This window comes from Dromiciops gliroides, chromosome 3, assembly GCF_019393635.1.
Source record: "Dromiciops gliroides isolate mDroGli1 chromosome 3, mDroGli1.pri, whole genome shotgun sequence".
In the NCBI taxonomy this organism is placed as follows: domain Eukaryota; kingdom Metazoa; phylum Chordata; class Mammalia; order Microbiotheria; family Microbiotheriidae; genus Dromiciops; species Dromiciops gliroides.
In genome coordinates, this window is record NC_057863.1 from 180,464,244 (window position 1) to 180,485,486 (window position 21,243).

Sequence of the window (21,243 nt, forward strand, 5' to 3'; positions counted from 1 at the left end):
TCCTCTCAGCAGTGCATTGATCCAAAACAACTTCAAAGAACTCATGATAGAAAATGTTCTCCACATTCAGAAAAAAGAACTGTGGATTATGAATGCAGATTGAACCATACTGTTTCTACTTTTTGGCTGTTTTTTTTTTCTTTTTTGAAGTTTTCCTCTTGTGTTTTGATTCTTCTTTCACAATATGACTAATGCAGAAATATGTTTAATGTGATTAATTGTACATATATAACCTATATCAGATTACTTTCCATCTTGGGGAGAGGGGAGGGAAGGGAGGTTGGGAGAAAAATTTGGAACTAAAAATCCTATGAAAACAAATGTTGAAAATTATCTTTACATGTAACTGGAAAATAATAAAATACTTTTATGATTAAATAAAAACATAAAAACTTTAACATTTATTTTTTAAACTTTGAATTCTAAATTCTCTCCCTCCCTGCTGCCCCTCTTCAACCCATTGAGAAAGTAAATGATATTATATTAATTATACATATGAAGCCATGCAATACTTATTTCCATATTAGCCATGTTCCCAAAAAAAACAAGAAAAATAAAATCAGCCAAAATTTATACTTCAATCTTTATTCAAGAGGTCATCAATTCTCTCTCTCTTTGGATGTAGACAGCATTTTTGTTCATGAGTCCTTTGGAACTGTCTTGGATCATTTTTGTCATGATCAGAGTAGTTAAGTCTTTCATAGTCAACCATTGTTATAATATTGCTTTTGCTGTATAGTTTTCTCATTGTTCTGTTCCTTTCATTTTCTATGAGTTCGTATATTCTTAGTATTTTTCAGAAAGCATTCTGCTTGTCATTTCTTATAACATAATAGTATTCTATCACAATCATATACCACAACTTGTCCAGCCGCTTCAAAATTTGTGGGTATCTCTTCAATTTTCAATTCTTTACCACCACAAAAAGAACTGCTATAAATATTTTTTGTATTTATGGATTAAGTGACTTGCTTATGATCACACAGCCAATATGTATGAAAGAGAGGATTTGAACTCAGCTCTTCTTGATACCAAGCCTGGCCCTTGTGGTTTAAAAAAATGCATTTGTTACATAGGACTAGGATAGTTTTTAAAAGATAAGTGGGAAAGTTAATTCTTGATTCTGTATTTTATATTTTATTTTACTCTATAAGTGATTTTATTTTGTAGCCATATTCTGTATCCTATGTAACAAGCGTAAAGCCTCTTTTCTGTCTTTAAGTTAAGAAGCTCATGTGTGTAAAAGTTCAGCCTCCTCTCTCTGTGAAGTTAGACACCAAAGAGTTAAGTTCCCTCATATTCAGTTAGTTCAAGAACAACTCTGTTCTCAATACTCTCATAAAACATTATCTCAGTATTTCCCACAAAAGTTGTGTGTTATCCTTGAGAAGGTGGACTAACTGACCTCCTATCTTTAGCAATTAAAAAGATGGTCTTATCTAATCCTATGGGTGCCAGTTTGTCTACATACCTGACTTCCTATCAGTGACTGTGGGATGCAGCTGGGACCCATAAATTCACAAAAGCCTTCCTTAAAGATTGAGAGAGGTAGTTTTCACATATGTGGGATATGCCCACTTTCTTTGATGTAATCAATCATGATTCCCCAACACATGTTGTTGCCAGTCCCATAAACAATGATACATTTTCTGTTCTGTTCTTTGCTCCTTATAAAAATTAGTTCTGTCTTCAATTCATGGCCTTTGTCATGATATCTTCCTCAGAGAAACTTACCTCAGTTTACCTTTTTTGGATAAATTTCATACAAGACATAAATAAATCATTCTTTAGATTCAACTAGCTGAGAGGACTAAGACTCCTATTATAGCTTCCTGTTGGATTAAGTACAAGAGTTATCCCATGAAGAGTCAGGGGTTGCTTCTGACCAGTAAGCCAGCAAGACAACACAAGAGGCAGCAAAGCTATATTTAGTTGAATCAATGCTATTTGCATGCTTAATATCCTTTCCATGGTAAGGCTAAGTAAAACTCTTCTTAAATGCTACATAGTCTATGAGTTGTCCTTTCTGCTTTAATCCCAAACCTGAAGTATCAGACCAGCTTCCATCAGGTCTGGTCTACAATGGTCCTCTAACCATTACTCCGCACTGCCTTTCCTTCAACTACGTTAATGTAAATTCATATAATTTCCTTTTTGGATAGGATTAAGAAAAAAAAACATTATTCCTATCCAAAAAGGAAATGAAATGAGTTTGCATGCCCTTTACCTTTATGTTAAAATCATCAGTTTTAGAATATAAGTTGCTAGGATACAGTGATGATGTCTGCTTAACTCTCTTTGTTTGGGGACCCATCACATCAACCTATGGATGAAGAGGCTTAATGTATTATTGGCTGATGAAATGTTAAAAAACATCATGTTTTTATGCTTTAAAGAGCAATGTCAGTCCTGGAATTATTAGAGGGGCATGATTTTAAATCGCCACTTTTGTCATTTTGATACTTTAAGTTCTATTCCCACTAAAATAAATATATTCTGAAACAAATAAAAATGATTACAGAACAGTCCACTACCAAAAAGGTTAGAAAAGAAAAATCAAGGAAAATTATCTCAAAAGTTGACAAATTCTCAGATAGAAAATAGTAAGGATTAATTAGGTTTGACATAAGTTGGGGGCATAATCATAGCCATTTGTGGATGAGGATTTATGAATCACCAGCAGGGGGAGAAAAGGCAAAGGTAAGCAAAAACAAGAAAAAAGTTTGTGAAATAAGAAATACCAAGAACTAGGAAGAGAAAAGGAATATGGAAGTATCAAGAGGAGAATCAATGGGGAGAATCAATGACTCATCAGGATTAGTGGGAAAAAAGGTCCAAGGGAGAAGAGACAGATGTTACTATGACAATTCGCATTTAAAGCAAAGGCTGATCTGGTATTCATTGGCTTGGCTATTTTTCCTAAGCACTCAGATATCTATAAGAAATTATTTCTATGGAGTTTCATGACATGACAATACTGTAAACATCTTTAAGCACAAGAATTCGTCTCTTGGAAACGGGTCCTGAAGCAAGCAGCCTACCCAGTCTTATTTCCTCAAGATTTCTTGTCTCCCTTGTCCATGAAAGACAATGCTCTGCAGAAGAGTCACTGGATCTCTCTTATGGAGACTCCCTTACATATGATTCAGGTGCTAAATACAGCCCGTGAAGTGATAATACATGTCTCAATCTGCAATCGTCATGTTCTTGTTTCATTTTGTTCTAGAGATGGATCCAAATCTCATTACTTCATGGCTGGGTGACCATGACCATGACCCAGTAAGATAACTTTTTTAAGGAGGAGGGCTTTGATTTTCTTATCTATAATATGTGAATGACTATACCTATAGTCCTCACCTCACAGAGCTTTTGTGAGGTTCAGTGAGATAGGGTTTGCAAAACATTTCATAAACCTTAAAGGCATATATAACGGTCTGCTATCACCATCAGTGTTACCATTATTGTCATCACCACCATCAGCAGGGCAAAAATCTGAACTCCCATGTAATAATTTAACAAAATTCATGTTGCCATATCCCAATGTAAACAGTGTAAGGAAAATGTAAGTCATCACAAGATTCTTACTGGAACCTGCCAATCTATCATCCAGTGGAAACACTGGAAAAGATGGGGCTTCCAAGGCTGACAATAACCCCTTTACCAGAAGACATCCAACCCTATGTTCAGGAAAGGAGATGTCCATTTACTTTTTCATTTGCAATGCATTAAGCAAACCACAGAAAGGAATGGTGAAAATAATCGATTGCATTTTGCACAGTACCTTAATCACCTCAAAGAGGGGAGACAATAAAAAAATAAACACAGACACACATATATGTGCATATACACACACAAACCACTATATAATATGTATATATGCATGTATGCATGTGTTTATATGTATGTCTACATTTAAGATGGCATATGTATATAATAGATATTGAACCTATATATGCATGTCTATATGTACATACATGTATCATACTATAGAATGTTATTAATGTATTATATTAACATGTTCAACATGTTATATTAATTAAAATCTATCAACATTTCATATTAATATGTTAATCATAATTGATCAACATATGTTGTTATATTATTAAAATTATATATTTATTATATTATATTTCTATTACATGTAAGTTCTAATTTTTGTCCTGGTGAAAAGATGATGGTGATGACAATAATGGTAACACTGATGATAACATATGTGTACACAAACACATATGTACATGTATATACCATGCCATATCCACACATCTATATCTATATCTATGTACATCTATCTATCTATCTATCCATCCATCAGTCTATCTCAACAATTCCAGAATGCAGATGTAGAGGAAGGGTCCATTTTAGTCCCCTTGTCTTCAAAAGTGCCTGTAAATAAAGTATGTGGCAGTGTGGCACCACGTGCTGATCAAGTAGCTATGCCATCTCCACCCACGATCTTGGTTATCCACACAGAAGGCTACTTAGAAAAGCCAATACAAGGCATATCCCTATACCACAAAGCAACACGAGAAGCCAAGCATCCTTCCAATACAACATAAGAGAAAGTTACTAAAGAAATGGATGGAGATTAAAATTGAGAGAAAGGCCAGAAAAACAGCTCGGTGCTTCTACAGAATGACTCTGAGCTGCACACATTAGCTGCTTCTGAAGACAAGGGGAACTCTGGCTGAACTTGTATGTGTAGCATCACACCCTCCCATCACACCGAGGAAGCTCTCATAGACAGGGGGGAAAGAAAACTCATCACAGTCTGGTGCTTGGAATAGTGACAAGATCTTATGAATGGATTCATGGGATACTAGGTGAGAAGCTGTATTTTAAAAAAAGGACAAAGAAGGCTTTCCTTAATGTCTCTTGCAGAGAGAATAATTGTTTAAAGCTGAATGCCCTGCGAATCACAGAACTGAGAATGACTTTAAGGATTACCGAGTCCAACCCAGACCTTCATAGAATCCTCTGTATGACATTCCTTATTAGAAAGAGGAGTGAAGGAACTACAAGAGAAATAGTGACTTGCACTTTAGGTCATTGTCATGGTCTGGGAGATCAAAACAACCTAAAATAATTGTGACATTGGAACGACAGCTTAGTTAGAGGAGGGTAAGTCTCAGAAGGCTTCTGCTCCTTGTGCACATGCAGAAACCTCACAGCATGTTTGTGGAGAACCCAGACTTCCTAACTTCTGGGCTGTGCCTCCAAGTCAACAGACAAATGAAAGGGAGCTGTGCTTCTGAAGTAGTGGGGTTAGGACCCTGAAGTGCAGCAGATTGTGAGGGAATGGAGGAGCCAGAGGAGTACAGCTCCAAACTCTTCTTCAGCAAAGGAAGGAAAGACACAATGCAGGGATGTGAGATCTGAGGAAACTGAAATGTTTAATGTCTGCCTCTTAAGGTTTCCTCCAGTATCACTTTTGTTTTTTTGGTGGGGCAATGAGGGTTAAGTGACTTGCCCAGGGTCACATAGCTAGTAAGTGTCAAGTGTCTGGGGCCAGAATTGAACTCAGGTCCTCCTGAATCCAGGACCAGTGCTTTATCTACTGCACCCCCTAGCTGTCCCTCCAGTATCACTTCAAAGATTTTAAGAATGATCAGTACTAGATCAATGGTGCAAGTGATAATGTATTGGGTATGGAGCCAAGACGAATAGAGGTCAAATCCTGCCTCAGACATTTTCTACCTTTGTGACCCTGGGCAAGTCATTCAACCTCTGCCCACCTCCATTTCCTCATCTGTAAAATGGGGATAATAATAGCACCCTACATCACAAGGTTGTTAAGAGGCACAAATGAAATAGCATACACAAAGTGTTTTGCAAAACCTTAAGGCATTATAGAAATGCTAGGTAAAAAAAATGGCCAGTACCTTAATGCTGAAAGGAAAAATAAAAAGGATGTATAGGGGTGGGGGTGGGGTCAGGAAATGAGACAAAAGGGTAAGGAGACAGATGCATATACCTGTGGACACTTCTAAATGGCTCTGATGGTGGAGATAACTGAAACAGAATGAGGGCTTATATTTGAGAGACAATGTGGGGTAACATAATATTCCCTCATTTGATTACAAGATGAGAGAGAGAGAGAACGAACGAACACTATTGGACCAGAATGGTATGAATCTATAGGTGAGCAAAGGTATAGTTTTTCTTTTTTAAACATGACCTGAACTGTAACTATTTATAGAACATGGCCACAGCTTCCAATCTATTTCCCATTCAACAACACTGAACCAATTTATCCACTAGGAAGCTGGAGGTTTGGGACACATTCCCACGGAACAGACCGGAAATTATATGAGAGGTCACCTCAGTAACTGCCAATCTGCTAATCACTTTCATAAACCTCAGATTCTCCCAGGGAGCCCCCAAATTCAGAGAACTGGGTAAGATTTACAGACAGCACAGGAAATACTCCCCTTGAGCTCAGCAAAAAGAGATTCATATCTGTTTGAAGAAATCAATGGAAAGTAGTGACTTTACATTTTAAAAAATACTGTCAAGATTGTCCTCCCTGACCTGGAGAAGTATGGCAACATCAGTGAGAACCTTAGGAAAAAGGGCATAAATTCATTTGAATCAACTGAACTTCACTGGAAACTATACTGCACATTCAACCTGAGCATCCCATACTCATTTCCCACATGTCAGAGGATGATTTGTAGCCAGAGCTGCTCCAAATTCAATTTAAGCTGGCAGAGGGGACATCCCAAGGATTACCAAGGAGCCTTGGATCAAACCCATGTGAAGCAGTTATCAGGCTTTATGCTGTTCCCAAAAAACCTGTTTCTCTCTTAAGAAATGGAACATCAAGGTCAAGTTGCCCCTACTTCTAGTTAGACAAATAACATTGGCAAAAGAGGAAGCCCTACTCAGAGGTACGACCTTACCTCCACGTAGAGGAGAGGGAAAATTCCAATCTTATCTCCCAGCATTCCTTCTGCCCAGTTATCATCGACTCTCCTGATTACAGTCAAGATTTCATCCTAAGACACAAAGGATCCAAACAGGTATACATATTCATAAGGAAACACAGACAGAGAGACAGACAGACACAGAAATACAAGAAAAAAAGAAAGGGATAGGTTAGTTTTACTCAATCTGAAATCAGACTTTGCACTATGATTCAGTGATTATACATTCAATTTTATGATACTTGGAAGAAAAACCCCTTAGTATCTTTACTTTTGCATGCCCATCTAAGTGCTGACCAATTCTTTCCTCCATATGTTCATTGTTCTGAGGTGTTGTTGTTGTTGTTTTTTTCAAACAGGAAAGCATATATCAGTTTGTATCATGGTGCTGGCAAGTCAGTGTTTAAAATCAGGCCTCTGTTTATATTCAATGAATTGAAAAGGGTTTTTTTCCACTCTGAAAAAAAAGTAATCAGCTAAACATAAAGCATTTTAAGTTTCTAGCTACAAACAAAGAAGAAAACAATCTGGTTCAACACCCTTTGTTTAGAGTCACTAGTACAAAATGCATTGAATAACCCTCAAGTTCTTTAGAGAAAGGAACAAAACCAAGTTTGAAATGAGCAAAGTGGAAACAGATGGGGAGAAAAATTAAGAGGTATGAGACAAGGAGGAAAGATGAGCCCATGAGTTTTTCATGGGAGACTGGAAAACAGAGTTACAGAGGAGGAGAGGAACAGAAGGACTGCCACCTATATCACATATTCAAGATTTCGTTTGGAAAAGGAGAGGGCTTTCATGACAGCAGAGGCTAGGTCATGTGAAGGGGCAGATGGGAAGCAGGTGTTAAATGAGTGGAGGGGAAGAAAGGAGTTGAAGGAGACAGAAAGATAAAGAGAATGTAAAAAAAGAATGTACAAAAGCGGAATAGGAACCTATGCAAGGACAAGCAGATACACGAAGCCTTTCTTGATTCTCTAGATGCTACTGCCCTCATCTAAATACTTTGTATTTAGTCTATGTACTTGTATCCCCCAAACAAAGCACAGTCTTTGCTACATTATAGGCACTTAATAAATGTTTGTTGATTGAGTGATATGTACATGTTTCCTGCTTCAATGAAATGTAGGCTTCTTAAAAGCAGGGAGCTCCCTCCCTTCCTTCCTTCTTTCCTTTCCCCTTCCTCCTCTCTCCCTTTCTTGCTTTCTTGCTTTCTTTCTTTCCTTCCTTCCTTCCTTCCTTCCTTCCTTCCTCCCTCCCTTCGTATCTCCTGCACCTAACAAAGTGCTTGGTCTATAGTAGATGCCTAAAAATATTTGTTGATGGGTTAACAAAGCCAAGAGCCAGATTTAGACAACAATGGCCAAGTAGGCAGTTTATCTTTGTCATGTTGCCATCTCCCTTTCCTTAAGCACCTCTTCCTAACTACCCATCACCCCATTGTGTCACCTAAATCAGGCAAACATAGAAGTCATGTAATAAGCTTTCTCTCTTTTCAAAACCTACCCCATCCTATAGGCCACTCTCATATAATTTGCTAAATATATCATCGGCCTCTCTGATAAACTAAAAAGAGCTAACACGTCAGCAGCTGATGGACCTTCCAGAATAATGCTTGCATTTCAATGCCAGCTCAATTTTAACGTTCTAATATCTATGCCAATGGGAAACTATCATTATCTCAATACTTTAAGTAACTCAGAGGAGTGAGTAAAGCAAGGATTTCAGACACTCCTGTGGCAGGGCCATTGGGAGATAAATTATTTGGCAGAAGGCCCTTTCATCACCTCCCCTCCCCACCCCCACGAAGAGCACATCAACAGCTGTCTGCACAGAAGGCCAGAACTACACACCATTAGTCAGAGATATCTGCAGCAGAGGACAAGTGTAATGCCAGAGGGGCTGTCTCCACTGGAGTTGATCTCCAGGGTTCAAAACTCTTGGGCAGTCATCCAGGGCCTGGCAAAACAATCAGAGATGCAAGAGGAACTGTTTGAACACCTCGACATGCCTGTCAGGAAAGGAAAGAGGAGGAAAAGCATGCCTATGCATTGCTGTGGGGATAATGGAGATCAGGCCGTGGTTTATCATTTTAAAATCCTCTTGTTTCTGCTTTACCTCTCCTAAGAGGCAAGTGGAAGTCAGTAGAGAAGGAAGTATCATAATGTTCTTCTATTCTTCCATCTCAACTCTCCCTGCTTGAAAAACACACTGAAATGAGGTCTTGATTTTAGTATGCTTCCGCCCTTTAATGGATGTTACAGGCCCTAAAATGGTCTATAGTAGGACTCTATAAAGAATATATCTTTTATCTTCTTATACACTGTTAGCTCTCTGATCAAAGAGCAATGTTTATCAAATGGCATTTTCTTGTAAGATGGATGCCAATGATTTAATTTTTTTTCCCTTGGGGAGAGGAGTAAGAGAGAGACAAAAAGATAGAGACTATTTCTGTCTCTTTCGTTGGGACAGGGAGACAGGAAGAATAGAAACATAGAGCTGAGAGGAGGAAAAAAGAAAGGGGACAGAAGAAAAGAGGAGACAGAGGGAGAGAGGGAATGGGGGAAAGGGAAGGGAGAAAGAGGATAGAGAGGCAGAGGAGGAGAGAAGGAAAGAGGTGGCAGGGGGATAGAAAAAACAGGAAGAGACAGAGAAAAAGGACAGAGATGGAGGGGCAGACACATACTGAGGCCGAAAAAACACACAAGGAAGAGCACAGTCCCCATTACTAGGAATGGTTTTGGTGTTGGTAAACATCAGAACAGAAACAAGTAGAATGGCCAAAGTTACAGAAAATCACTGAAGCAGGTCCAGTGATTTTCTTTTATTCATTTACCTCACTAAGCCCATAACACAAAGACATTGAAAACCTTTGGTAACCATGGCCTTTTGCTCTTGATTACACCCAAAGGGAGGCACAGAGACCCTAGTAAGAATGCTAACATAGGCAGACATTATTTAATCTTTAAGACTCTTTTATAGATCAGACCTTTAGCAGGCCATTATGGGAAGAAAATTTAGCTTTGATATAAGGAGAAAATTAAAAAGGAAAGAAGAACTTAATTGCCTTCCAGCATAAAAGTCTATGGTTTTTTTAGCTTTGAACCTCCTTTGTGAACTGATAAGACTGAATTGCGACTTTTTTTTTCCTTTTGGAAGAAAGACAAGACTAAAGGATTCTTCATCTCATATAAGCAAACGTACTTTTATTGATAATTAATGTGGTAGGAGATATTGAGGAATGGGTTCTGGCTCTGGCCCATTCCATGTCTTTGTCGACAATGTAGACAAAGAAATAGATTATTAAAATTAAAGCTTAATAAATTTGTTGATAGCACAAAGTTGGGAGAAATAGTTAATACACTAAGAGTCAGGCTTTTAAAAGATATTGATAGGCTAAGCTTAACATGAAATTTAACAAGAACTGATAGAAAGTCTTATATGTTGGTTCAAATAATCAATTGCATAAATAGGGGACTTGGAAGACTTGGGAGCAGCTCATATGAAAAAGAACTGGGATTTATGATTTACTACATATTTAATATGAGCAAACATTTTGATGCCGTTTATTTTTTAAATGAATGCATTATTAGATGGCATCAATTATCTATTACTATACATTATTCAAACCAAGGAAGATTAATATTCTCATTGAACGCTGTACTACTCACACTACAACTATTGTATTATATTCCTTTTTGAGTACCATATTTTAAGGGAGTATTTTACTATTTTGGACAACACATCTTAAGGAAACAGGGATATTTAATGTAGAGAATAAAAGAATTGTAGATGGAAAACACAATACCTAGGACAATGGCATAATAAATGTTGATGCAAAATCAGCCTCCCTCAATGAGTCAGTCAATAAACATTTATTAAGTGCCTACTATGTGCCTGGCAGCACTGGAGATATAAAGAAAAGCCAAAGATGGTGTGGGCTTTCAAGGGGATCACAGTCTAATGGAAGGGACAACACAGAAAGAATTATGTGTGAACAAGCTATATGTAGGATAAGTTGGAAGTCATCAACAGAGCATCTGTAATTTTATTATTTCATTCACTGATTCTAATTCTATCTTGTGGAACTATGCAAAATAAATCATTCTTATTTGTGGCAGTATGACAAATATGTCAATTCACTTTCATCATCATGGCATGGTGACTAGAATGTCAGGCTTGGAGATAGGATGGCAGAAGTTTGCATCCTGTCTGAAACACTTAAAGATGTATTATTATCTTGTGCATATGACTTCTTTGTCATCCTTCTTTATCTGTGAAATGAGGATGATAATAGCACCTACATCGCAGGGTTGTTGCAAGAAGCAAATGAGATAATAAATGTAAACCCCTCTGAGAACCTTAAAATGCTACTAAATAGATGTTGTTCAGTTGTGTGTGACTCTTCCTAACTCCATTTGGGGTTTTCTTGGCAGAGATAATGGAGTGGTTTGTCATTTCCTTCTCCAGCTCATTTTGCAGATGAAGAAACTGAGACAAACAGGGTAAACTTGAGTCAACTTGTCTGATGTCACATAGCTAATAAGTATCTAATTTGAACTCAGGAAGATAAGTCTTCCTGACTCTCGGGCCAGCATTCTCTATTTAGTACTCCACCTAGCTGCTCCAAGTAAATCTATAAGTGCTAGTTATTATTATTTTATTAGTAACATCATTAGCACTTTTCCTCATCCCAACTCTGACCGTAAGCTCTTTGAGGGCAGAGAAGTTTTTATTTTCTTCTTTTTACTTATAGCACCTTGATTACTGCCTTATAGTAGTAATATGATAAGCAATAACTATATTATAGGGGTAGAGATCCAAATCTAGAAGTGACCTCTGAGGCTACAAGTAGAACCCCTTGCCCGCTCATTTTTTGGGTTTTTTTTTGTTTTGTTTTTTTAGTGAGGCAATTGGGGTTAAGTGACTTGCCCAGGGTCACACAGCTAGTAAGTGTTAAGTGTCTGAGGCTGGATTTGAACTCAGGTACTCCTGACTCCAAGGCCAGTGCTCTATCCACTGCGCCACCTAGCTGCCCCTGCCTACTCAGGGTTTTTTTTGTGAGGAAATTGGGGTTAAGTGACTTGCCCAGGGTCACACAGCCAGTAAGTATTAAGTGTCTGAGGTCAAATTTGAACTCAGGTCCTCCTGACTCCAGGGCCAGTGATCTATCCACTGTGCCATCTAGCTGTCCCGCCCCATCATTTTAAAGATGAAGAATGGACATTTTCCAACTAGTGAGGAAGGCTTAAGGGTCCAGCATGAATAGAATAGAACTTACCCTACTGACACAAACACAAAAATTGTTAAAGAATTCACTAGTCAACAAGCATTTATCAAGTAATCCCTATGTGCCAGACACTAGGAGGGTACAAAGAAAGAGAAAATACATAGTCCTTGCCCCCAGGGACATTACAATTGAATGGGAGCTCACATGTAAATAGTTATGTACTCTACATATTAATTAATGGTAGATAATCTATAGTCACTAGGGCAAGGAGGCAAATTGAAGAGAGTACCAAGCTTGCAAGCTTGGGTGACTGAGATGTTGGCAGTATCTTTGAAAATATAAAGAAAGTTGGGAAATGGGAGTACTTTGAGGGGAAAAAAAAGTGATTTTTTTTTCAGGGTAGCTTGGTGGTGCAGTAGATAGAGCACTGGCCCTGAAGTCAGGAGGACCTGAGTTCAAATCTGACCTCAGACACTTAACACTTACTAGCTGTGTGACCCTGGGCAAGTCACTTAACCCCAATTTCCTCACTGGAAAAAAAATTAAAATCAAAAAGTGATTTTTTTCTATTGACATTTGAATTTGAGATACTTATGGGCCATCTAGTTTAATATCTCTGAAACAAAATTGTTGACGTGGAACTATAGACCAAGAGAGTAATTAGTTATTGTTGCTGAGTCGTTTTAGTTGTGTCCAACTCTTGTGACCCCATTTGGGATTTTCTTGGTGAAGAAAGTGGAGTAGTTTGCCATTGCCTTCTCCAGCTCATTTTACAGATGAGAAAACTAAGGCAAACAGGGTTAAATTACTTGCCCAGAGCCACACAGCTAGTAAGCATCTGAGGTCACATTCAAACTCAAATCCTCCCAAATCCAGGGTCGGCACTCCTTAGTAGCTGAGTAGAGATGATAATTAAACTATGGAAGCTGTTGAAATCTCCAAATAAAATATTATAGGAGAAGAAAAGAGGGCTTAGGACAGAGCCTTGTTGGATACTTATGGTTAGTAGGCACGAATTGGATGAAGTTCAAACAAAGGACATTGAGAAAGGACCATCACCCAGATAGGAGAAGAATCAGATTGAAACCAGTGTTACAAAAACCTAGAGAAGATACAGGTCAAAAAAAAAAAAAAAGATGACTGAGAAAAGGCAATTAGAATTGGCAATTAAAAAGATCATTGATTACTCTGAAGAGAACAGTTTAAGATGAATTGATGAGGTAATAAGCCAGCTTACAGAGGGTTTTGAAGGCAGAGAGAACAAAGGAATTGGAAGCCTCTAGTATAAATGGCTTTCTCAAGGAATTCAGCCAAGAAAGGGATAAGACTCTTATGATAACAGATAGTGAGAATGATCAGATATACTGAGAGTTTAAAGGATAGGTAGGGAGGAATTGAATAAGCATTTATTGAGTACCCACTGTGTGGTAGGCACTATACTAAGACAAATGTCTCACGAAGTAGATGGTACTATGATCCTGATTTAACAGATGATGAAACTGAAATTGACAGGGGTTAAGTGACTTGCCCAAGTCACACAGCTAGTAAATTTCTTTTCTTTCTTTCTTTCTTTCTTTCTTTCTTTCTTTCTTTCTTTCTTTCTTTCTTTCTTTCTCTTTCTTTCTCTTTCTCTTTCCTTCCTTCCTTCCTTCCTTCCTTCCTTCCTTCCTTCCTTCCTTCCTTCCTTCCTTCCTCCCTCCCTCCTTTCTTTCTTTCTTTCTTTTTGTTTTGTTGGTGGGGCAATGAGGGTTAAGTGACTTTCCAAGGGTCACACAGCTAGTAAGTGTCAAGTGTCTGAGGTCAAATTTGAACTCAGGTCCTCCTGAATCTTTATGTGCTTTATCCACTGTGCCACCTAGCTGCCCCCCCTAGTAAATTTCTGATGCCACATTTGAACTTACGTCTTTCTGATTCCAGGCCCAGCACTGTATCCACTACCATAATTATATGTGTAAACAGCAGAGGGAGAGTGAATAGATAGGAAGAGACTGAAGATAATCGAGTATGCAGCCTGTTGGAGGAGACTTGAGGGGGAGGGATGAGGGAGCATGTAGAGAAGTTGGTCTTGGAAGGGAGAAGGAACACCTTTAAAAAAAGGTATAAAAAGGTATTCCTTATAAAAATAAGCAATAGAGTTGAAGTAAGACATAGTAGGGAAAGATGTTTCAGAAAAATAGGAAAAGGAGAAGGAACTCTCAGAGAAGGTCCTTGATATTTTCACTGAAGTTTGAGGCAAGGTCCCGAGCTAGGTGGTACAGTGGATAGAGCACTGGGCCTGGAGTCAGACTCATTTTCATGAGTTCAAATCTGGCCTCAGATACTTTCTAGCTGTGTGACTCTAGGCAAGTCACTTATCCCTGTTTGCCTTAATTCCTCATCTATAAAATGAACTGGAGAAGAAAATGGCAAACTATTCCAATATTTTTGCCAAAGGTGCCATGAAGAGTAAGACAAGACTGAAATGACTGAATCACAACCTCAGTCAGGAAGGTGAAGGGAGGGAGTGTCATGGGAGGCTTGAAGAGGAATGAAAGGGTTTGTAATAGTTCTTCCATAAATCAGTTGTGTGAATCAGGACAGTTGAATCAATTAAGAAGGTTCAAAAAAGGATTATCTTGCTATGGTGAAGGCCCCAGTGAGATTATGTGGTGTGAATCTAATTGCCACATTTAATGCTCTTCTCTAACTCCAATGGAACTAGAAAGAAGTGGATGGTGGGAGAAACCCAGGGTTATGATAGGACAAGAAATGATTGTAATAGGATGAGACACTCAAGTGTTAAGGATCCCGTAGAGTTGAATTGATTCATCAATGGGTTGAGTCAGGGGAGGGAAGAGGGTAGCGTCAGTATATGGGTGACAGACTGGGAAAGAACTATGGGGTAGAAAGAACAGAAGTGAGAGTGAGGATGAAGAACAAGGTCAGCTATAATAAGGCACTGGTCAAGAAAGAACAATTTTAAAGTACGATCAGATAAGGGAATTTTGGAGATAAAGAACATGGAAGTAGAACATTTGGGGGTAATGGCAAGATTGGAGGGATAAATGATGGGAACTGGGTAGATGACAGAACTGAGAATTTAAGGTATCTGAGTGAGCATCGACATGTAGGTTGAAGTCTATTCCCTCCACCCACTAGTTATATGACTATAGGTTATTCAGTTAACCTGAATCTCAGTTTCCTCATCTGTAAAATGAACATAAAGCTTGCAGTATATATTTCGGGGCGGGGGTGAGGATAGGGAGGGGTGACTCCAAGTCTGGTTACCCATTCCCTATAATGTGCCTCTCAGAGGAGTAATTATAAACTTCATTTTTCTTCTCCTGTCCTGAAATCTGGACTACTTACCTGATGGCTCAGGAGCCAATTTCATAGAGGCACCAAACAATATGTCCCTAAATTCATTATCTGTGTCTCTTTAAACAGCTTGTGCTTTCCCAACCCCCAGCAAGCTTCTATTGTAACTAAAACCATGAGTTCCCCCTATCCCACCAAGGACCTAGTTAGGGTTCCTATGTCACTAGCCCTGAACACCTGAAGCATACAGTCTCCTAACTAATACAAGTCTTGGACCAGAGTATCGGGTATCTCTGATAGAAGGAAAATATGGCAGATAGATTGGGGTGATTCTAATAACCTCTAATTCTCATAGATGGCTTAGAATGAGCATCCCTGTAGGGTCCACCTATTCTGTTCTGTCCTTTTCCACTGTATGAACAATGTTCTTTATGTCTTTGGGTCTATTGCAGTATTGGAATCTGAGACTCTTAATATTTTCTACCTGGTATATTTATTTTTCAATAAGATGGTCTTTCCTCTGAAAAGCCTTTGAGGACAAAATCTCCCCAAATTACCTATGCTATGAGAAGAAAAGTACTGTAGCAGTGGTAGTGATTCCCTAGTGTAGCACAACGGATAGAGTGTGGAACTCCCTGGGACTTGCCTAATAAATCATATTGGTCTGTGTTGATAGGAGGAGTCCCCACACTGGGAGTTCATACAGAGAGCCCAAATCACAAATTTTTCATGTGTTCATTTTTTTTTTTGGTGAGGCAATTGGGGTTAAGTGACTTGCCCAGGGTCATGCAGCTAGTAAGTGTCAAGGGTCTGAGGCTGGATTTGAACTCAGGTCCTCCTGAATCCAGGTCCAGTGCTATGTGTTCATTCTTCATGGAGTTAGAGCCAGAAGTAAAATCCAGTCAAAAGGCATTTATTAGAGACTTACTATGTGCCAGGCACTGTGCTAGTGATCACTGAGCCCCAAATCCTCATTTTATAGATGGAGAAACTGAGGCACAGAGAGGTTAAGTTTTTTTTTTATCCAGGATTACCCAGTTAGCAAGTGTTTGAGGCAGGATTTGAATGCACATCTTTCTGACTTTAAGCCAAGGGTTCTTTGTCATTGTTACCCACCTATCTCTTCTAGCCCACACCTGTCTCAGATCAGCCAGTTAGCTCCAGCAAATGATGTCTTAAAAAAACAAGCAAAGATGTGCCCACAGAATAAGCCTGCTCTTGCTGTTCAGCATGTAATTTTTATTCTTTGCTGGTCCCCATGTTTCCTTTTCCTTTGATGTTAATATCCATTGTGTATCCAGGTTTCTGTCTTCCATTTCTACTGGGGACATTCCAAGAAGCCAGCCTTAATGCCATAGGACCAGGGGCAGATCCTATCCCTCAAGAGCCAGGATTCCAAGCCATTGATGTGGAATGATGTTTGCCCCTCTCCCCCTCTCTCCTCCTCTCTCCCCCTCTCTCCCCCTCTCCCCCCCCCTTCTCTCTCTCCAAGTCCCCTTGCCAGCTGGCAGCCTACAGAGTCCAGATGGGGAGGGTGAAACCAAACTTAGCTGAGCACCCTCTGTGCTTCCTCAACCATATCCCTCTTCCCTCCAGTCTTCTGCACAGGATGCCTTGACTCCTGAGCTAAGCCTGCTTTGTATTGGTGGATTAATAGCAGTTAATGACTCCATTAAATACCTTGCCATGAATGGTAGGGGGTGATCAGAGGAACAATTTTATGTTATTTTCTCAACAAAGGGCAGGCGTGGGATTGTGGAGGGAGAAATGTCTTTTTTTTTTCTCTTTAGAGGCAAAGTGCTTTTGAACTACCTGCTTTTGACTTGGGTTCTGACAGTGAAGCATCTATAACAGGAGTGCAGGTCCTGTAGCAATATGGGAGTGTGGAGGAGGCTTGCAGGCAGTAACTCAGCTGACTTTAAACAAAAGAGGGCACGAGTTTGGGGGGGAGGGGAGGAACTCCTCTCTGTGCAGATGGCTTCTGAAGTTGTCATTTTTAATCTCTGATTCATTTATGTTTCCTCGAAATCAACTGACTGAATGTGAAAGAGCAAAGTATAGAATGAGGAAGTGGCGCTTGGGTATATCTGTGGATTTTTTTTTACTATGCATGACCATTTTCATATGTGATATTACCATTCTGATCATTTAAGTCAGTAAAATATTAGACACATAAAACTTGATTTATCCACAGTGTTACCAGAACTGGTAATGCACTGGGAAGTCTCTGAAGTGGGATATTTCATTTGTGCCCTAAGACATTCAGTCTGGGAGAGATGGCATCAAGTTGTACCTTTAAATGATGTCAAGATTTGGTAAACTTTCTTTAATAGCATCTAAATTATTTGCACAGGAAGGTTTTGTGCACATGTGTGAGCACACACACGTAAACATACACATACCCCAAGCCCATGTAGAGACATAAGTGAGTATGTTCATTCAATCAACGAGCATTAATACCTTGGGGGTATGAGTGAAAGAATTCAACAATCCATATGCTTAAGGAGCTTATATTCTAATTGGGGAGACAACAAGTACATATATAAATATGTACAGCAAAAATATAGAGTGAATAAATACAAATATATACAAAGTAGTTTGGGAGGAAGGGCACAAGCAGTCAGATCTTTCTGCATCTGTTTATTGTCTTTCTTCTTTTAGAGGCTCACCTGTAATTGCAAATCCTCTCTTCCCTCCCCTTCTGAGTCCACCTAAGGGGTGTGTGTGTGTGTGTGTGTGTGTATGTGTGTGTATACAAACACACACATATATACATTTATGTGTGTATAGACACTCATATGCATGTATTTAGGTATACAGTTTCTCTTTCAAACTCTTGGCTTTGTAAGGAAAAGCTCATCTTAATGAAAAATAAATATACCTTAAAGAAAATCAAAGACAGTCTCAAGTTCAAGCATGGCAGTAGACCCAAGAAACTTTGAAATATGGCTCACACAATGGAAAAGGACAGCAAAAGATAGGTGGACATAATAGGGATGCTTGATCTAAGCCACCTATGAATATAAGAGGTCGTTAGAATTGCCCTAATCTAGCTGGCATGTTTTCCTTCTAATCAGAGATATCTGAAAATCTGATCCAAAACTGAGGGGCAATTTGTAGAGGTTAGGGGCCTGTATGCCTCAGGTATTCAAGGATGGTAATACATTAGCCCTGACTAGGTCCTTGGGGGGATAGAGGAGAGGCTCAAGCTTTTAGGTACTCAAGAATAGAAGCTTCCTGGGGGTGGAGGAAGGGTGGGGAAGTACAGGCTGTTTAAAGAGACAGCTAATGACATGTTGTTTGGCGCCTATACAGAATCAACTCCCGAGACATCAAGTGATTACCCCAGATTAGGGACAATAGAAGAAAAATGAATTTGATCATTACTCTGAGAGAGTAGATTCTTACTGCCCTGGAAGAGGGGTGTCATAGAAGATGAAGAATTAGACTCAGAATGAGGAAGTGTGGATTCCATGGAACTGTCTGCTCCCACATGCCCTAGTTTTTTGGCCTCGTGCAAATCACACTGTATACCTTACAGGATTGTTGTGAGGCTCAACGGAAATAACAAATGAAAACATTATCATAAATTTTAAAGCACCATATGAATATCAACTATAATTATTATATGAGGTACAATCTATAAAGGGGCAGCTAGGTGGTCCAGTGGATAGAGCACTGGGCCTGAAATCAGGAAGATTCATCTTCCTGAGTTCAAATATGGTTTGAGACACTTACTAGCTATGTGACCTTGGGCAAGTCACCTTACCCTCTTTGCCTCAATTTCTTCATCTATAAAATGAGTTGGAGAAGGAAATGGCAAACCACTCCAGTATCTCTGCCAAGGAATTCCAAATGGAATCATGAAGAGTCAGACACTATTTTTATTTTTATTTTTAATTTTTTTTAAAGTGAGGCAGTTGGGGTTAAGTGACTTGCCCAGGGCCACACAGCTAGTAAGTGTCAAGTGTCTGAGGCCGGATTTGAACTCAGGTACTCCTGAGTCCAGGGCCTGTGCTCCATCCACTGCGCCACCTAGCTGCCCCATGAGTGAGACACTACTGAAATGACTAAACAACAACAACACATCTATAAAGTGACAAGACTGATTTTTCACGAATGTTTTGTGGGACCTTAGAGGCTCAGCAAAGGTGTCATGCTTTTGAATCAAGTCCTAGAGAAAATGTAGCACATGAGACAGAGGACCAGCCTTAGATTCTGGAAGAGCTGTGTTCAAGCTGTCTCAGATAGGTACTAGGTAGTACCTATGAGATAGTACTAGCCTCTCAGTAATCCCGGGCAATTCTAGAAGAATGTCAGATATAGACAACAACTGGGCCAGGCAAAGGGAGGTTTCAAACTGGGTGTTCCCCACTGATAAAATATCACAGATATGGACAAAAAAAATCCTACAACAATATTATTCCATAATACTTAGAATAACATTTTTATTTTCTTTGCTTTGATTTTTTAAAAAATCCTGAGTGAATGGGATGAACTTAATACTTTGTAGGGCATGCTATAAGATTTCAAGATTTTAAAAAAGGTTTAGTTACTCTGCTGAGTCATAATATAAATTTCCTTTTTCCTCCTCTTTTCACAGAAGCTCTTATTCTATTCCCAGCTGTCTCTTCCCTGGACTACCTGTTTTTCATTGTTCTGGGCCTTGGTTGCCTTGATTTTATAAGGCTAACCTGTCAGTTATTCCTAAAGCAAAGGTCTGACTGTATCATTTTCCTATGTACATTTTCCATTGCCTCTAAGATAAAATATGAACTTTTGTCCTGGCAAAGCATACTATAATCTGCCATTTCCTTTTGTCCCATCAATTACAGTTTGATTTTATGTAACTTCTTTTCAGTTAAACCAAATTACCAGCCACTCTGGGCTACCCCATACGCTCTCTTCTTTTTCTTTATCTCTTAAAATTCTTGTCATCCCTTATGGTTCAGCCTAGGTCTCATCTCTTCTATGAAGAGAGCCATCCTTCCAGATCTCCCCCTACATTCTTCCCCTCATCAGTTTTCCCAGAAGAATTTACATTTTCTGAAGGTAGATACAATGGGATTTTTTCCTTTGTGCTTTGCACGCACATAGTAGGTGCTAAGTGTTGGATTGCATTATGCCTCAGTTTCCTCATTTGTAAAATAATATCTGGAAAGTACTGATATAATAGGATGTACTTAGCATACTGTAAAGTGTTGTGTAAATGGCATCTGTTATTTCTAATGACTCCTTACTCTTTGCTGAGTCAATTCTCTCCTCTTGCCTTCTAAATGTGAAACAGAGTTTAGGCCCTGGTCTTTTGTTATTTTATACTTTTTGTCCTTTTACAATCTCTTACTCTCAGAGAACTTCAGCTGTCACCTCTAAACAGGTAATTCCCAAATTGACATCTCTAACTCTGACCTTTGTCCAAAAGGTCAACTCCCTCATCTCTGCTTGCTGGCATTTTCATTTATACATGTCCAAGTGACACATCAAACTCATGTTACCTTGGACCTTGGCTACATTTCAGGTGAACACTCTTTTTTCCTCTGCCCTCACAAGGCTTTGTTCATATATCTTTAATAAACAAGAGATGTGCTACATGATCATTTGCTGAGGGGAATACATTAAGAAGAAAGTGGCTCCCTTGGATTTGAGATGATTTCCTGGAGAACGAAGGATTTCAGGCAGGTATTTGTATGACAATAAAAGGCAGCGCCAAAGACAAAACTCTGCTGGTGATTTTTTGTTTTAATGTTGCTTAGGTAACTTTCTGCTATAAACACCCAGGGGATCAGAGGAATT

At 39.0% G+C, this 21,243-nt stretch overlaps 1 protein-coding gene across 3 annotated transcripts in view; it reads right to left on the bottom strand.

The window, feature by feature from the left end:
- Positions 1 to 21,243, bottom strand: part of SH3RF3 (SH3 domain containing ring finger 3) — a 570,619-nt gene that overhangs the window by 229,013 nt on the left and 320,363 nt on the right. For all 3 annotated transcript variants that reach the window (XM_043997997.1, XM_043997998.1, XM_043997996.1), the window contains one exon: positions 6,900 to 6,995. In XM_043997997.1, the coding sequence (XP_043853932.1) occupies positions 6,900 to 6,995 (96 nt within the window). The remainder of the gene's footprint in view (positions 1 to 6,899; positions 6,996 to 21,243) is intronic.